Source organism: Balaenoptera physalus, assembly GCF_965194825.1.
Source record: "Balaenoptera physalus genome assembly, chromosome: 13".
NCBI lineage: Eukaryota > Metazoa > Chordata > Mammalia > Artiodactyla > Balaenopteridae > Balaenoptera > Balaenoptera physalus.
In genome coordinates, this window is record NC_138892.1 from 30,945,313 (window position 1) to 30,963,030 (window position 17,718).

The window sequence follows — 17,718 nt, forward strand, 5'->3', positions numbered from 1 at the left end:
ATTTTCTCCTTAATGTTTAAATTCATTGTTCAGGCTTTTCATAAAGCTTTCTTTTCGTAAAGTGGATTGAGACCTCAAAGTGTTGTCGTTGTGGTTGTTTTATTTCTTAGAGGGTTAGATAACAGGTGGAACAATTGCAACCAAAGATCAGACATGAAATCTGTGACCTTGTCTCTATGCTAACTCTGATAGTTAATATGGGGAATAAAATTGTAGCTTAGAATTTGTGAAACGACTATACATTTTTGAGTATATGCCTTTAAACATGTTCCATACTGCATGATTCCCAAAAGCATGTGATTTGAAACTGATCTAACAGAACCAAGAAATGGCATTTTTAAAGCTAAAAATGAACTTAAGCATTCTGACTTGTATCTTGTTCAGTTTGTAAAGTAAGTTAGTACCCTGAAGAAAAGTTCTGAGCATATAGCCAGGTGTTTGCCTTCTTAGCTTGGACTTTGTGGCCTTGCTGTGAATTTTTAATTTATTTTGTTTTGTTTTGAGACTGCATCCCTGTATAAGCTTCAAAGTTCTTTGGTATTTATGTGGGTTTTTTTCATTTATATAATCAATTTAATTTAGGATTGCTTCCTAGATAAGAAAACGTTCTATTAAGTTTTCCAAAGAAGTAGGGAAAGTGCATTTCTTTTAATTTTTTTTCAGTTTTTTTTTTTTTTTTTTTTTTTTAAGTTTACTCATTTCTCACACCACTGCCCACCTCCCAGCTCTTGCAGCAACCAATTTGTTTTTTGTATCTATGAGCTTGGTTTGGGTTTCATTTTTTTTAGATTCCACATATAAGAGAGATCATACGGTATTTGTCTTTCTCTGTCTGACTTATTTCACTTAGGATAATAATGCCTTCAGGGTTCATCTGTGTTTTCACAAATATCAAGATTTCCTTTTTTATGGTTAAATAATGTTCCTCTATGTGTGTGTGTGTGTGTGTACACCATACTGTATCCATTCATTCATCAGTGGACACTTAGGTTGTTTCTGTTTCATTTTATCAAATGTGAGGTAATATCTCATTGTGGGTTTTGATTTGCATTTCCCTGATGATTAGTGATATTGAGCATCTTTTCATGTACCTATTGGCCATTTGTAGATAGGTTTTGGAAAAATGTCTGTTTGGATCTTTTGACCATATTTTAATTGGATTGTTTGGTTTTCTTGCTATCAAGTTGTACAGGTTTTTTGTATATTTTGGATATTGGCCCTATATCAGATATATGATTTGCTAATATTTTCTCCCATTCTGTAGGTTGCCTTTTCATTTTGTTCATAGTTTTCTCTAATGTGTAGAAGCTTTTTAGTTTGATGTAATCCCACTTGTTTAATTTTGCTTTTCTTGCTTTTGGTGTCAGATTCAAAAAATCATCATCATCCTATGTCAAGGAGCTTACTTACCATCTATGTTTTTTTCTAGGAGTTTTATGGTTTCAGGTCTAACGTTAAAGTCTTTATAATCAATTCTGAGTTCATTTTTGTGTGGTGTGAGATAATAGTGGTACAGTTTCATTCTTTTGCATATGGCTGTCCAGTTTTCCTAACACCATCTATTTAAGAGACTGTCTTTCCCCATTGTATATTCTTGACTTCTTTATTGTCAATTAATTGACCATATATGCATGGGTTTATTTCTAGGGTCTCTGTTCTGTTCCATTGATCTATATGTCCATTTTTATGCAAACTCATACCAGTGCCATTCAGTTTTAATTACTATATCTTTGTAATATAGTTGAAATCAGGGAGCCTCCAGCTTTGTTCTTATTTCTCAAGATTGCCTTGACTATTTGGGGTCTTTTGTGGTTCCATACAAATTTTAGGATTGTTTGTTCTATTTCTTTGAAAAATGGCATTGGAATTTTGATAGGGATTTCATTGAATCTGTATTGCTTTGGGTAATATGGGCATTTTAACAATATGAATTCTTCCAATCTGTGAACATGGAGTATCTTTTCACTTATTTGTGTCGTCTTTAGTTTCTTTCATTAATGTCTTGTAGTTTTCAATATACAGGTCTTTCACCTCCTTGGTTAAATTTATTCTTAGATATTTTATTATTTTTTTGATACAGTTGTAAATGAGATTGTTTTCTTTTTTTTTTAATTTAGTTATTTTTGACTGCATTGGGTCTTCGTTGCTGCGCATGGGCTTTTCTCTATTTGCAGTGAGCGGGGGCTACTCTTCCTTGCAGTGCACAGGCTTCTCATTGCGGTGGCTTCTCTTGTTGCGGAACTTGAGCTCTAGGCGTGCGGGCTTCAGTAGTTGTGGCACACGGGCTCAGTAGTTGTGGCTCACGGGCTCTAGAGTGCAGGCTCAGTAGTTGTGGCACATGGGCTTAGTTGCTCCGCAGCATGTGGGATCTTCCCAGCCCAGGGCTTGAACCTGTGTCCCCTGCACTGGCAGGCGGATTCTTAACCACTGTGCTACCAGAGAAGTCCGGGATCATTTTCTTAATTTCCCTTTCAAATAGGTTATTAGTGTAAAGAAATATAACAGATTTTTGCATATTGATTTTGTATCTTGCAACTTTACTGAATTCGTTTATTAGTTCTGACAGATTTTTGATGGAGTGTTTAGGGTTTTCTATATATAATATCATCTGCAGACAGTGACAGGTTTATGTCTTCCTTTCCAATTTGGATGCCTTTTGTTTCTTTTTCTTGCCTAATTGCTCTAGTTAAGACTTCCAGTACTATGTTGAATAAAAGTGACAAGAGTGAACATCCTTGTCTTGTTCCTGACCTTAGAGGAAAAGCTTTCAGCTTTTCGCTGTTAAGTATGATGTTAGCTCTGGGTTTGTCCCTTCATTATGTTGATGTATGTTCCCTCTATACCTGTTTTGTTAAGAGCTTTTATCATAAATGGATGTTGAATTTTGTCAAGTGCTTTTCTGCTTCTGTTGAAAGATGATCATTTGATTTATATTGCTGAATTATTACAGGTCATAATTTTCATTAATTGACTAGAATGACAGATTTTCTTTCAGGTTTTTAGTAAATGACTTTTAGTAAAAGGTTTTTAGTAAACTCTCCAGAAGTCTTATAACCTATATCGTTCTTACTCTGAATTAGTGTCTTGAGTCCATGGTGGATTCTTAGTATATTAGAGTCATTAAAAATACAAACCCACCCATTCCTCATGCCTACCCGTGAAGTCAGCTAAGATACCTGATTTGGCCAGAAACCTATCTTTTCCATTTGGTCTTTAGCCAACTAAGGACTAGAGGAACCTTGGGAAGCTGGGGAGAGGATGAATTGAGGGGAAAAAACAATGCTGTTTACGCAGAGCCTATCTGTTCACTCTTTGCTTAAGTAATTTTCATTTGTTATTTTTGACAGTGTTGCAAAACAGCCAGAACAGGAACTATCCCCATTTTATAGGTGTGAAAACTGACTTGGAGTTTAAATGACTTGTCCATGGCTGATAAGCAGAGGCAGCATGATGTAGAGCAAAGAGCAGACAAGTGCTGTAAAGACAAACTGACCCTGTAACATTTAGACAGGATGTTAAATTTACATACGTGGACAGATAGGAATCTTCCTTTTAGAAATTACTGTGGTACTACCTACCTGAATGAAATGGTGTATGCAAATTGCCTGGCCTTACTCCTGGGATGGCTGATGTCAGATGCATGCCTCCCTCCTATGGATTTCACATTATTCCTGGCTTTCGAGGACATATTACCACTCATCCCTTCATCTCCTACTATTAGTGTTCATTTAGTTGTATTTCATAAACAGTGGAAGGCCTACCATATGCCAAGGCTGCTAGAACCTCCAGATCTTGTCATCTAGTAAGGGAAGCAAACAAGGAGTTGGGGATTTCTACATGGTAATGAAACAGAGAATGTTATAACAGGGTCCTTCACCCACCCTGAGAAGTCAGGAAAAATTACCGAAAGGAAATGATTCCCAAGCTGACCTGACAGAATTTGGCGGTTGAGGAAAGCAGACCTCAGCTGACATAGTTTGATACTAAAAGAGTAATGGAATGTAAGGAGTTGATGAGGCTAGAATGGAAAGTAAGCATCTGTTTATATCCCACAGGAAGGAGCCAAACTGAGACTTAATCCCTCCCCTCAAAACTTTAAATTTTAAAAATTTCAAACTGACAGACAAGTTGAAAGATTAATACATGAATAATCTTCACCTGGATTTACCACTTCCTAATATTTTATGATGTCTGCTTTATCTATATAATATTAATATATACTTTTTTTTGAGCCATTTGAAAGTAAGTAGCAGATATCATAAATGCCATCTCTAAATACTTCACTATGTGCTCTCCTATATAATCATACTATATAATCACGTCCAAGAAATCTATCTTTGACACCATTTTATCTAATATACAGTCCATATTCAGATTTCTCCAGTTGCCCCAAAAATGTCCTTTATAGCTTTTTTGATCCAGGATCGAAGGAAAGACATTCAATAACGTGTGTTATGACTCTTCAGTCTCCTTTAACCTGGATCCATTTTCTCTACCTTTATTTTTTGTAGTATTGACTTTTTAAAAAAATCCAGGCAAATTGTCTTATAAAGTGTCCTGCATTCTGGATTTGGTTGTTTCCTCTTGATTAGCTTTATGTTAAACTTTTTTTGACAAGTTTATCTCCTAGGTGGTATATATTCTGTTTATTTTTACTTCAGAAAATTTTAAGTAATTGACTTCTTTCACTTGGAGTGGTATCACATGACCTTAGGTGTATCATATTTATTGTATTTCTCTGTATAATTGTATTCCAGGCTTTATATTAAATATCAAATCAAGCACAAACTCTGTTTGAAGACATAGTCACCCACACCTGCTTCAGGTGATGTGCTCTGTGCTCTTTTCTGATGCACAACTATATATGAAACCTGTGAGTTGCTGGGCACATGTATTGAGGGTAATGGTGTTAATACATTTAATGAAAGGTGTAAATTCCTCATTGCTTTCCTGCCCTAATATAGAATAATCTTAGAAATATCTGTGTTTGTCAAACTTCTTTGACTCTTTTTTTTTAACCTTTTTTTTTTTACTGAAGTATAGTTAATTTACAATGTTGTGTTAACTTCAAGTGTACAGCAAAGTGATTCAGTTATACATATATATATTCTTTTTCAGATTCTTTTCCATTATAGGTTATTATAAGATATTGAATAGAGTTCCCTGTGCTATACAGTAGGTCCTTATGGTTTTCTATTTTATATATAGCTGTGTGTATATGTTAATCCCAACCTCCTAATTTATCCCTCCCCCCTCCCCCACTATCCTCTCTGGTAACCATCTGGAGTCTTTGCTGTGCTAAATGAAGAAATTATAATCCATTTCAACTTTGTCATATACTAGGCTTGTAACATCTCTGGAGAGGGCATCTTTTTTCCCTCACTTATTAGTCAGATCTTTTAAAAATCTGAAGAGGAAACTTTCTATAGTTTTTCTTTATAAAGTGTATCCTTCTAATATCAGTCTTCACGGTTAGTAAATTCTTTTGCTAAATCAATAGTTACGCCTTCCCGGAAAGGAGAGACTGAGAGAAAATTTGGCCTTCCAGATAAAGGATTGGCAAACCATAGCCTGTGGGCCATATCTGGCCTGTTGCCTGTTTTTAACTGGAACATAGCCATGCTCATTCATTTCATTACTGTCTGGTAGTTTTACACTACAAAGGCAGAGTTGAGTAGCTGCATCAGGGACCGTATGGCTCACTAAACCTAAAATATTTGCTATCTGGCCCTTTACAGAAAATGTTTTCCAACCCCTATTCCAGGTAATTAAAACATTACATATTACACAGGTGAGTCTCACTTTGAGAAAATTTGATATGCAAGTACACAGCTTTGAAAAGCAACCTCGAATTTTATTCCCTTTTGCAAAGTATCTTTTACTTTACCATTGAAATTCTTTATGGTGCACATAATAAAGGTAGTGATGAATACAAATTGCAGAAATGGGCAGTCTGTCGTAGAAGGTAAGATAGATCAGCTACTGATTAAGTAGCCTCATAGTTTAGAGCCGTCTCCTTACATACAGTGTTTTGGGTAGTAATATTTTCTACTATCAAAAGTTAGGATTATATTTAAGAAAATGGGTGGTTTAGCAGGGTACATGATCTTAATTTGATTTGTTACTTAAAGTTTAATGTAATGCTTACATATTCAGTTTCCTAAAATTACTTTATGATCATAATAATCATTTCATTTTTTTGTTTGCCATATGTGCCTCATTCATGCCTCTGATTTTTTTTCCTCAATAATTTACTGTTTAAAAAATTTCCTTGACATAGGGATTGTTGAATTTTTCTTAATTCTAATAATTTTAGGAGTTATAGTTTTGTGCATAGTAGGTCTTAATAGCTACTAAAAGAATTGAGTTAAAAGACTAGATAAACAATAAGGTTTGGATTGTCAAAGATGGGTAATCATTTTCTGCTTAAACTGATTTCTTTGTGTTATTAAAATAGTTTTCTGTCTACCTACAGTATAATGCACACAGTTGGCACTTTTTAATTACTCAGAATTACCACAGTACTGTGAGAATTTTACCTTATAGAAGGTAACAGATGAGGGCAAGTATAAACTAGGTCAGTGTCACACCTTAGATCGAGAGTGCTTTCTTATTTATGAGTAGAAAGTAAAACAAATCTGGCTCAGTGGCCCCTAGTTAATCTAGATGTTATTGTGTGTGCCTAATGTGAGAACTGTTTATTGAAAATTGTATTGTGCCTAATGTGAGAACTGTTTATTGAAAATTGTATTGCTTTAAGTATTTCTAAGCTGTCCTTGTAATGTGCTGACCTAAATCTTAGGAAGTATCTTCTTCTACTGAGGTTAGTTATAAAGCTGATGTCCATACGTTCTCTTCTTTTATTGACTTGAAAGAACCTGGAGTTGGGAGTACAGAAAGCTTGGTTCTAAGACATTCTGGCACTAATTTGTAGTGACCCAGCAAGGCAGCCACCTGTCCTCAGTTGCTCAGTTTCATTATTTGTAAAGTGGTTGAAATAAACTATCTCAAATATCCTTTCAAGCTTCGATGTTCTAGGATAACTTAATACATTTTGTCAGATAGGAAAAATAATCTTAGCAAAACTGGAAAGCTTTGGTAAAAAGGAATCTAATTTCACCTGCCACAGGTGTGAGTGTAATCGTTTATACAAATATACTCACTGCACTCACCTGCTTATAACTCTTTGCGCTTGCCCTCCTAGAGCTTTGCTGACTCCCAAATCTCTAACTTAAACCCATACCTTTCTTCTGAGCTCTGGATATTTTCACTTGGATGTTCTGCAACTCCCCAAATTTAACATGTTTCAAAAATTGATTTTTATTTTCCCCTTGATTCTTCACTACTGCCCTCTACCCAGACTGGTCAAAACAAAACAGATCTCAACTGCTTCTCTAGCTCCATTAGCAATACCAGCAACCAAGTCAAATAAGCAACAACTTTAGAGTCATCTTGAGCAGCTCTCATCACTCACCAGACTTGCTGGCTGGTCCTCCAGTTTGTATTCTCTATGCCTACTGGCCACTGACAGCAGTGAACATAGGAGTGCAGGAATCGCTCCAAGATCTTGATTTCAATTCCTTTGGATAAATTCTTAGAAGTGGGGATCTGGAATAGTCAGACTCATACCAGCAGAGTAGAATGGTGGTTACCAGGGGCTAGAGGGAGGGGGAATTGGGAGATGTTGGTCAAAGGGTACAACATTTCAGTAATACAAGATGAATAAGTTCTGGAGATCTAACGTATAGCATGGTGACTACAGGTAAAAATACTGTACTGTATTGTATACTTGAAATTTGCTAGGAGGGTACAATCCCAAGTGTTCTCAACACACACAAATGATAACTGTGTGAGGTAGTGAATATGTTAATTAACTTGATTGTAGTGATTATTTCATAGTGTAGATGTATATCAAATAGTCTTGTATGCCTTAAATATATACAGTAAAAAGTGGGCATAAACTGCTGCATTTTCAAAAAAATAAATTCAAATATCCCTGTGAAGAAATTAATTTTTTCCATGCCATTGTCTTATGAGGTGAATTTAGTGACTTATGAGATGACTTTAGTGATCTTTTTTTTGGAATATCAGTATCAGTTACTTCTCTTAACATTATGAGTAAATGATGTCTTCATTGCTAAACAGGATTCGTTAGAAAGCAAAAGCAAACACTATTTGAATTGATGTATACTAGATGCTCAACTATTTGGATTTTGTCTTTTTTTTTTTTTTTTTTTTAACTCTTCACGGCACTGGGTTAATGAGACCTAATGTCAGTATGTGCGGGAATGTATTTGAGTCGATTATTCATTAACCTGTCTTCATCCATACAGCATACTTCTGAGAAGGAAGGTGAATTGTTGAGCTATATGTTTAAGGGTGAAAATGCTAGAAGACTTTGTGTCTTCTCCTGGGGAAATTTTTCACAGAAGGATCCCAGAGGGCTTTTTGTTTTGTGTTGTTTTGTTTTAAATCTGTTCTTTCCAATGAAGTGTAGTATGTAAATTTATTTGTTTTATTATTATAGAGAAAAATACTAACCTTGACTGACAAATGGCATATACTCAAATATTTATAGCTGTTTAATGGCATTTTATAGATATTTATTTGGGTTTTGTCTTTTTATTTTTTAATTAAGGGCATAGTGGGGTAGATGTGAGTTCATTGTGACATTCAGCTTATATTTGCTTGGCTTTTTCATAGTCGGTGACACCCTGATTCCTAGCATGATTAATAGTAACCCTCTGTGCTTGACTTTGTTTAACTTATTTGAATTGTTTTCAAAAATTATAATTTTTTTCATTTAAAAAAATTAGCTAAAGCTGTGTATGGTTACTTTTATGTTTGTTTTCTGTTGATTTTGTTTTTTTAGGGAAAAAAATCCTATAAAATGGCTATTAAATTCTTAGCCAGTGACAATGAGATTTTCTTAGTATTACTTTGAATTCTACACCTCTTAATTCTTAGAGTATGTGGTTTTGTTGGTCTGTAGCGTCCTACTAAAATATTCATTTTTTTTTACAGTGTATTGCAAGTTCCACTGCATTACATGCAAATATGATTCACTCATACCTAGCTGTTTGTGGATTCAAACTCATAAATGAACCATTTTTAAATTAAGCTAATGGCGTACTGATATCTTTCTGTGTTTTCTGATGTTTACAGATTCGAGTGGTGAATGCATTTCGTAGTTCTTTATATGAAGGGTTAGAAAAACCGGAATCAAGAAGTTCAATTCACAACTTTATGACACATCCTGAGTTTAGGATAGAAGATTCAGAGCCTCACATCCCCCTTATTGATGACACTGATGCTGAAGATGATGCTCCTACAAAACGTAACTCCAGTCCTCCACCCTCTCCCAACAAAAATAACAATGCTGTTGACAGCGGGATTTACCTTACAATAGAAATGAACAAGTCTGCTACCTCTTCATCCCCAGGAAGCCCACTACATAGTTTGGAAACATCACTCTGATTGTAAGCTGAATGTTAACACACTAGCTGCATTGTAAAGAAACAAATTGAAACTGGGTCTTTTCACATATTGTGACGGACAAGATAGTATTCTTGTCTTTGGACTTCAACAGAAGACACACTTGTACGAATGTAGATTTATTTTTTTAAAAAAAAAAAAAGCAAAGCTTTCTGCCAGACTGAGGGTGCTTTTTGGGGGGTGGGAGAAATGAACTGACAGAAACAGTAACTCAGCTTAAGTTGACCTGTGGATCATCAGTAGAACCTAAGAATGGTCCTGAACAGTGTATTAGCAAAGCTTTAGTTTATCTCAGTCCTTGGTGGGAGAGAGGGAGGAGTAAAGCTGGGCAAGCAAGCAAAGAGCCCTGGATCATTGAATTGATGCTTTAATTTCTGCTGTTGGCTGTTAATAATTTGGATTATTTATGTTTATAAATGATACAGATCTGTTTACAAGGTTTGTAGATACTTTTTTTGTTCCTGTTCATAGATGGGAAGCTTCCTTATAACTGATGCAGAGAAAAATTAGTCCTTCAAATACTGCTGTATTTTCAGGAAAAAAAAGGGGGGGGGTGTTTCTATTGAAACTGTACTAAATTTTTGCCTACAATTTACCTTGTTAAATATTGTAGATAAATTGCTAATACTAATAGCCAAATAGATAACACTAATGCTTTGTTTAAAAAAACAACAAAAAACAAACAAAACAAAACAAAAAAACATGAGCAGTGGTGTTCTAATGAAGTTATGGCATCTGTCCTAATTAGTTTCTTAAATACATTTACTACTTAATGGTTTTGAAACAACTGTTTAATTTTTAAAATTTTTGAAAACTTGCTAATAACCTTTGTTCAGAATTTAGTAGATTGTTTAATGCAGGACATCAACTACATAATGAAAGATGCTTGAAATGCTTTTGTTATTTCAGGCAAATCAAATTAAATCAAACTATCAAACTACAAGAAAACTTTAGTCCTTTTTGTTTTTGTCTAAACATGTTAGTTCAGTGATGTCTTGGTGAACTGTGAGTGAACTGTATTGATTTTTTTAATAAATCCTTAGAAACCTTCATACAGCATGAGGGCTGTTGGCATTTTGAAAAAGGTTAATAAGTAGAAGCATACATGTTTTCCTTTTGTTTTTGAAACTTGTTTGTAAACTTAAATAAATATGCCCTTTTATTAAATAAATACACAGCAATGTTTTTTTAAAAAGAAATTTCAGCTTCTTTACTCAATTCTACATATATGGTGCATCGGTCTGTTCTCTTTAACCACAATTGGAATAAATTTCAAGATGGTAACAGCCCCATGAAGTACCCCCTTTAATTTCTTGGTGGCAGTCTAATAGAACCAAATTAAGGAAATCATTGCAGTTTGACATGTTCTTCATAGAGTTTAGTTTGTCTAAAATAGTCTCACAGTTTAAAAAAAATAATGACCACCATTGTCTTTGATACATTTGTTTTCATTCTTAAGTGGCCAAATAACAAATCAGGTAAAATGAGATTATGTGAAAAGGTAGGAAAGGTCCTAAAAATATACATATTTAGATGTAATAATTAACCATATGCTGGAATGCCCATCTCTAAGCCAGTTGGAGTCTTTAAGTCTTTTTTTCTTTTGTCTACCTTCTCCCCCTTTTTGCCTCTGTCTTTACCTTTTAGGAACTGGCATTGTGTTAGGGCCCAGATTGCATCAGATATACAATCCTCAGGCTGACATAAAGTTTACGAGGACTACTACAACATCTGAGAGTGCTGACCCAGCAAAGAAACATTTAGTTGATGGTGCTTGATATTTTTGGTGGGTGGGGGAGAATCTTTTTCTCTCCATCAGTCCTTTGCAGTTAGCCTCTGCAAGACTTAGAAAAACATTGTCTCTGTCAGCATTTGTAACTGTACATTATTCATCAGGTATTTATAGCAAATCATACTGTAAAAAGAGGTAGCATGATATGCTGGAAAGCATATGAGGCTAGGAGTCAGGACCTGGTTTCTAGTCTTGATTTTGCCATTAACGTGCTGCATGACCTTGGGGAAATCATTTACCCTAAATGAGGGTGGTGGACTAGACTATCTTGAAGAACCCTTTCAGCTCTAAAAATTTACCCTATCAACTGGAGAGCCTACAAGGCATAGGGAATAGAGAAAAGGGAAATGTTTTCAGTTTTCTTTTTTATTTTGGTTATGCTTAAATATGAATGTAATTACCAAAAGATTTAGAAGTGCATGTGCTTTGGAGGATTTGTATTGAGCTTTTACAGTATTCATTTTTCAACTCAAGGCAATGGCTTTTTACACCAACTCTAATCCATAAACGGGTCTTATGACATCCATGAAGTAGTAGCAAGACATGCTTAGTGTGTATTTCTCTCTTTGAGACACTGTAATTTCTACCAGAAATTTCCAGAGCATTATGTAAGTAGAAAAAAATGCAAACAAGCTGTTAAAGATCTTGGATCCCATTATATAGTATGTATAGCTGAAATCAGCATCTGTAATTCAATCACGTTTTCTCTTTTATCCTCTAACCAAAAAATTGTTTAATTTTGCATCCCAAATGTTTTTAATCTTTGTATATTTTTTAAAAACCTTTTTCTCCTCATCATTGCCTTTTTTGTGGTTGTAAATAGACTTACTTGCACTTTGAAGATGAGTTACTCCTTGTCATCTTATAAATATGTGATATGGTAATTTTCATAACAGATGTCAGTTTTGAACCAAGAAATGGTGATTTGTTTATAAGCAAAAAAAAAAAAAAACTGGCTTCATTTCTGTGAAATTGCTCTTTGAAAATTTCTTTTTACACGTGTAAGCCAACTGAGATACCGTGATGGTGTTGATTTCTTTCAATGATGCTTACCATCTATTTTAGCCACTGAGCCTTTTATTATTTGTCTATTTGTAAAGTTTATTTGTCTTAACTCATTTAATAAATATACTGTTTATCTGTTTCTGAATGGGGACTGAACTTTTTGAATATTTAAATTGATTCGAACATCATATTTGGGAATTTTTTTTTTCTACTTGGAATTTAAAAAATCTAATTGATGAAGATTCTGTAATGTACTTGAAATGTTATGGCTGTGTTACAGTGAATCAGTGTTCTAATATGCATGATCTTGCCCCTAGAATGAAAGTGGATATATTGTCCCTACTCTCCTACCCACTGTCTTCAATCTTTGTAGCACAAGAGATAATTTTTGCAGTCCAGGGGAGAGTAATGTTTGGGTTTTAGAAAAGATTAGTTTTTCACATTAAATATAAGACCTTATTTTTTCATTAACTAATGCAAAGTTGTCAATAGCAGTTATCTGAACGTTATGGTAACAAAATTAATCAGATTGCCCTCAGCTGGTTTTTATAATAAATTATTAACATAAGTTAGCAACTTTGTTGAAATACTGAGAAAACTTTAAATGATTATTAATACCATATTTTTCCATCAGTAAAAATTATTCAGTTAATGCGTATATACAAGTACCATATTTATGACATGAGAGATGTTTTCTACTTTGTCAAGTTTGATTTTATATATTATGTATTAAGATTGAATTTTGAATTAAGTCCCTTTGTAAAATTTACTGAATAAGAAAGGGAAGTTTCTGTAAGTTACTGCTTATTGACATTTTTTCTTCCCTGTGTCTTTAGAGAGCTCCTGTCATGTTACAGCTGCCTTTGTTCTTTTAACGAACTGCACTCTTAAGACTCTGACGTCCAAACCCCATATCAACCTGTATCTTTTTAAATTACTGTTACACTCATTTGTAGACCAAAAATACCTTTTAATAGCATAATTATACCACCGAACTAAAAACAATCTTTGAAAGATCCTTGAAAAATTGTCTTTATTTTAGAATAAGCATTATAAAAATACCATAAAGAATGTTTCATGCTGTAATGGGAGTCGTCATGGTTGTATTCCTGTACTTCTCTTATCAGTACATGTCAAAAAGGAAATGATCTTTATCCTTATAATGTAACTTCCTTTCAATAGATAGATGATTTTGTCTCTTAAACTCTCAATAGCTTATTTTTGTACTTTCTGTCTTAACTACTTCTTTAACATTTTCCCTATTTGTTAGAAAAATACTTCAGCTTGCAGATGAATATACTAAATGTAGGCATGTTTAATCTCTATTCTCTGAATTCAGTGTCATTATTGAACACGATAATATTAATGGTTCCAAAGTAGGAAATTAAAGGAAGAAATATGAATATGTGTTTATACGGTATCAGTCTTTGCACAACTTTCTTAATCAGCACTGTGTCCTAGGAAAACTAGTTTCCAAATCAGTACCACCCAAATCTGGGTGGGGTGTTCAATGCGGTAAGTTCCCTAAGAATTCTCTTAATTAAATCAGAGTTACAAGGACCACATAACTTCCGAATTACTTTTTAGGTAATTAATTAAATACAGACACTCTCTCCTTACCTATTAAAAGGAATCTTGTTGTATCATAAGTTAATATCAGTGGAGTACCTGATATATGCTGAGCACTTTATGTGGATTATGTAAATATTGTTAACAACCCTCTGTACTGTTGCTGCCATTTTACATAGGGAGAGACTGAAGCTTAGAGACTTTAACTAACTTGCTCTTGGTCACATGGTGAGGAATTTACACCAAGGCTGACCTTCTCAAGAACCCCAAGCTGGTAGCTATTGGGTTTTACTGTAGTACTAGCATCTTGATAACCTGAGTCAGGGCCCAGTGCCTAAAAAGCTTAAATTTTAAGTGTTCCTTTGTTGTTGTTCTTTTCTGACATCAAATGCATCAGAGATGATCTTAAAGGTTCTTCATAACCTTCCTGGGTTATGAAGAGACTGAGGCAAAGAATCACCGATTAAGATGTATAATCCATGCTTTCCTTATGATCAGACCTCCTCTACCTGAAGAGTGAAAGATAAACTAAGTAGATTTTTTTTTTTTTTTTTTTGGCCGTGCCACACAGCATGTGAGATCTTAGTTCCCTGACCAGGGATCGAACCTGCGTCCCCTGCGGTGGATGTGCGGAGTCTTAACCACTGGACCTCCAGGGAAATCCCAGAATGGTGTTTTTAATAGCATATTTTGGGTAGAAGTTTTCGTTATTCAATACTTTTAAGATCGGTATGTTTATTCAAAGTTTCATCGTGTTTTTTTTTTTTTTTACTTGAGAAAATTAAATTTTATTGACACCAAGGATACTTAGGCCACATCACCAAAAAAAATTTATGGCAGTATCAGTAGTGCCTTTTAATTAAATGACAAATTGGAAGTGTTTAACAACTTGTCCCTTTTTCTTGACATATATGATTAAGAATATATCTTTTTATCAAAATGTAAAATACCATCTGGCAGAAGTAACAATTATTCTGTTGGCTTTATACATTAAATCACTGTACTTTAAAAAGTAAATATTTTCCTATTTTTCTTTATTCTTGTGCTAGATCTATATAATATTCAAAAACTGCATAATTCAAAAACTGTTAGTGGATATAACAAAACTGACTATGAATTCTGAACAGAAAACAATGTTTCTTAAAATTTTTTCCAAACATTTCTTAAAAATTCAAATGGCAATAGCTCTTTTCTAATATTCATAATTGTAAAGTTAGGCTATCTGAAAACCTACTGTTACAATTTCTTGTTAGACACATAGTTAGACTTTGTATATGACAGTTATGTGTATATGCATGGAGTGCTCTTTGCAAAAAGGAAGGAATTTTTATAAGGTTGATGCATTTTGAACGGGTATGTATTAATGCTAATAGCCAGAGTTATTCATTCATTTGACAAACCTGTCAGGTTCAGAAGATACCAAATGAGCAGGAAAAAGTTTCATAGTATTAACCTAAAAAGTCATCGCTTTATTTCCTAAATAATTTGTAATGAAAATTTATCACACTAATGAGATAATAGCATTTTTCTTGAAATTTGTGAAACTAAAGAATAGGGTGTTTTATATTTCTTGAAGAATTATTTGGTCCTCCAGCTGTATTTCCCTTGGTGAAAATTCTTAATGTTTTAATATTTAGCCTAAGGGAGTAACCCTACTGCACATTAGGCTTTAATAATTTTTTTTTTTTTTTTTTTTTTTTTATTTATGACTGTGTTGAGTCTTCGTTTCTGTGCGAGGGCTTTCTCTAGTTGCGGCAAGTGGGGACCACTCTTCATCGTGGTGCGCGGGCCTCTCACCATCGCGGCCTCTCTTGTTGCGGAGCACAGGCTCCAGACGCGCAGGCTCAGCAATTGTGGCTCACGGGCCCAGTTGCTCCGTGGCATGTGGGATCTTCCCAGACCAGGGCTCGAACCCGTGTCCCCTGCATTGGCAGGCAGATTCTCAACCACTGCGCCACCAGGGAAGCCCGGCTTTAATAATTTTTAAAATAAGAAAATTACAGCCATTATTTCACTACTGTTTTAATACCATTTTACATTAATGTTTATGGTTTGTGAATAGCCAGCCTCCCAGTCTGTAAAAATAAGATGCTTGCTGATTTTTATAATCTTTAAGGTAACATTTATCTTAGTGAAGATAATATTTTTAGACTCTTTTTTTCCTGTAAGGCTGCTTTTAAACTCATAAATATTTAGTCTGAGGCATAACCTTAGTGAGTAGCTTGAGACAAATGCAAAAATATTTAAAACGTGGACTCAGGGACACCTGTGTTATCCGAGGTTAGAAATTCAACTTTAGGCTGTTTTTGATTTATCTAGGATTCTAAATCTTTTAACCATAAGCCTGCTCTTTCAGTTGGCTTCAAATCCTCCAAGAAGGGTAGTCTGTAGTATCTAAACTCTTTCACTTTCTCACTGTTACAGACTTGGGATGGGAAGTAGGTCCCAACAACTGAAGAGTGGTGGTGGAGAGAGTGAATTGTGACAGTGAAGCCACACCACGTTTCCTGAGTCCAGGACTCAACTGCTTAAGAACACTACGCTAGTGTCTGTCTCCCCTTTCCTGGTCCCCAAAATGTCTGACTGATAACTGCTTTCCTGCCCTTTATCTACATCTCCTGCTTTCCATTTATTCATTCACTCAACAGATATTTGGTACCTGTCATGGGAAATGCATACGGTTCTAGACTTGGGAAAACCAAGCAAGGTCCTTCTGTGCAGGAGTTTAAATTGTAGTGGGTAGGAGAGACAGACCTATATGAGGTGGTAAGGGATGATGCCATGTTACATAGTGTGGTCAGGGAACCCTCTCAAATGAGGTGACATTTGAGCAGAGACCTGAAGGAAGTGAAAGAGCCAACTTCCTGGTTGTCTGGAAGAGCCTTCCAGCAAGAGGTTCCAGTAGCTGGTGCTTGGCAACTTTGAGGAACAGCAAGTGTAGCTGGAGTGGAGGGAACCAGTGGGAGAGTGGTAGGGTATAGGCTGAGAGATGCAATGGGAGGCTTTGCCCAACCCTATAAGCCCTGGCAAGAACTTTGGCTCTTAGGCTGACTGAGATGGGAAGCCAGTGGAGGTTTTTGAGCAGAGTGGCAATGAGTCTGACCTTTGAAAGGATCATTGGCTGTTCAACACAGAGCGAGAAGTTGGAAGTTAGAAAACCAGTTAGGAAGCTATTGCCTTTTTCAGATGCATTCCATTCCAGCTTAGCTTTTTCTGCTGCTTCTGTGGCCCCAAAGCTTTCTTCTAGAAGCTTCAAGCTACTAAAGAGTCTTGTGGACCCCTTATTTCTTTGTATGTTTTACCTTTATGCTTGATCCAGATGACATAAGGCTGGTGTCATTTTTACAGTCAACTCGCAGAACCTAGGTACTTTCCTAATTTGCTTTAGCCTGTATGCAGTTTCCCAAATGAATCACAGTACTACGTTTTTACTCGGTGTTATTCAGCAACATGGTCCCAAATAGAAGATGGTAATTTTTCAGCTGTTCAGTCTCTAAGACTATAAGTGCACCTTCTGCAAACTATCCTTTTTTTTTTTTTTTTTTGCTTTGTGAAAGCTCTTTACACCAGCTAATTTTATTTTTTATACCAAGTCTGGTTGTTGGTCTATTGATTCTTTCATCATCTCCCGGTCTTTTTTAGCTACTAATTTTCCTGGCTCCATCCTAATGAAGGTACTCCAGTTGGCTACCTCACTCCTGCTCTGTCATTGACCGAGATGGCTTTGCCTCCTTGACATTTCACACCTTGGTTCCTAATCCTGAACCCCCTCTACTTCCTTCCTGTCCTCAGCTTCAGAGTATACTCACAGTCTTGCTGGTGACCACAGTTCACACTCATTTCCTGGTTTTCCTCAC

General features: G+C 35.2%; 1 protein-coding gene across 12 annotated transcripts in view; it reads left to right on the forward strand.

Moving 5' to 3' along the window:
- The window catches only part of ATP2B1 (ATPase plasma membrane Ca2+ transporting 1), a 133,086-nt gene extending 120,649 nt beyond the window's left edge, over positions 1 to 12,437 (forward strand). For 10 of the 12 annotated variants that reach the window (XM_082418883.1, XM_082418890.1, XM_082418894.1 and 7 more), the window contains one exon: positions 9,166 to 12,437. In XM_082418883.1, the coding sequence (XP_082275009.1) occupies positions 9,166 to 9,477 (312 nt within the window). In that variant the 3' untranslated portion in view covers positions 9,478 to 12,437. The remainder of the gene's footprint in view (positions 1 to 9,165) is intronic. The other 2 variants (XM_082418885.1, XM_082418893.1) reach the window with 2 other exon arrangements.
- The last annotated feature ends 5,281 nt before the right edge of the window (positions 12,438 to 17,718 follow it).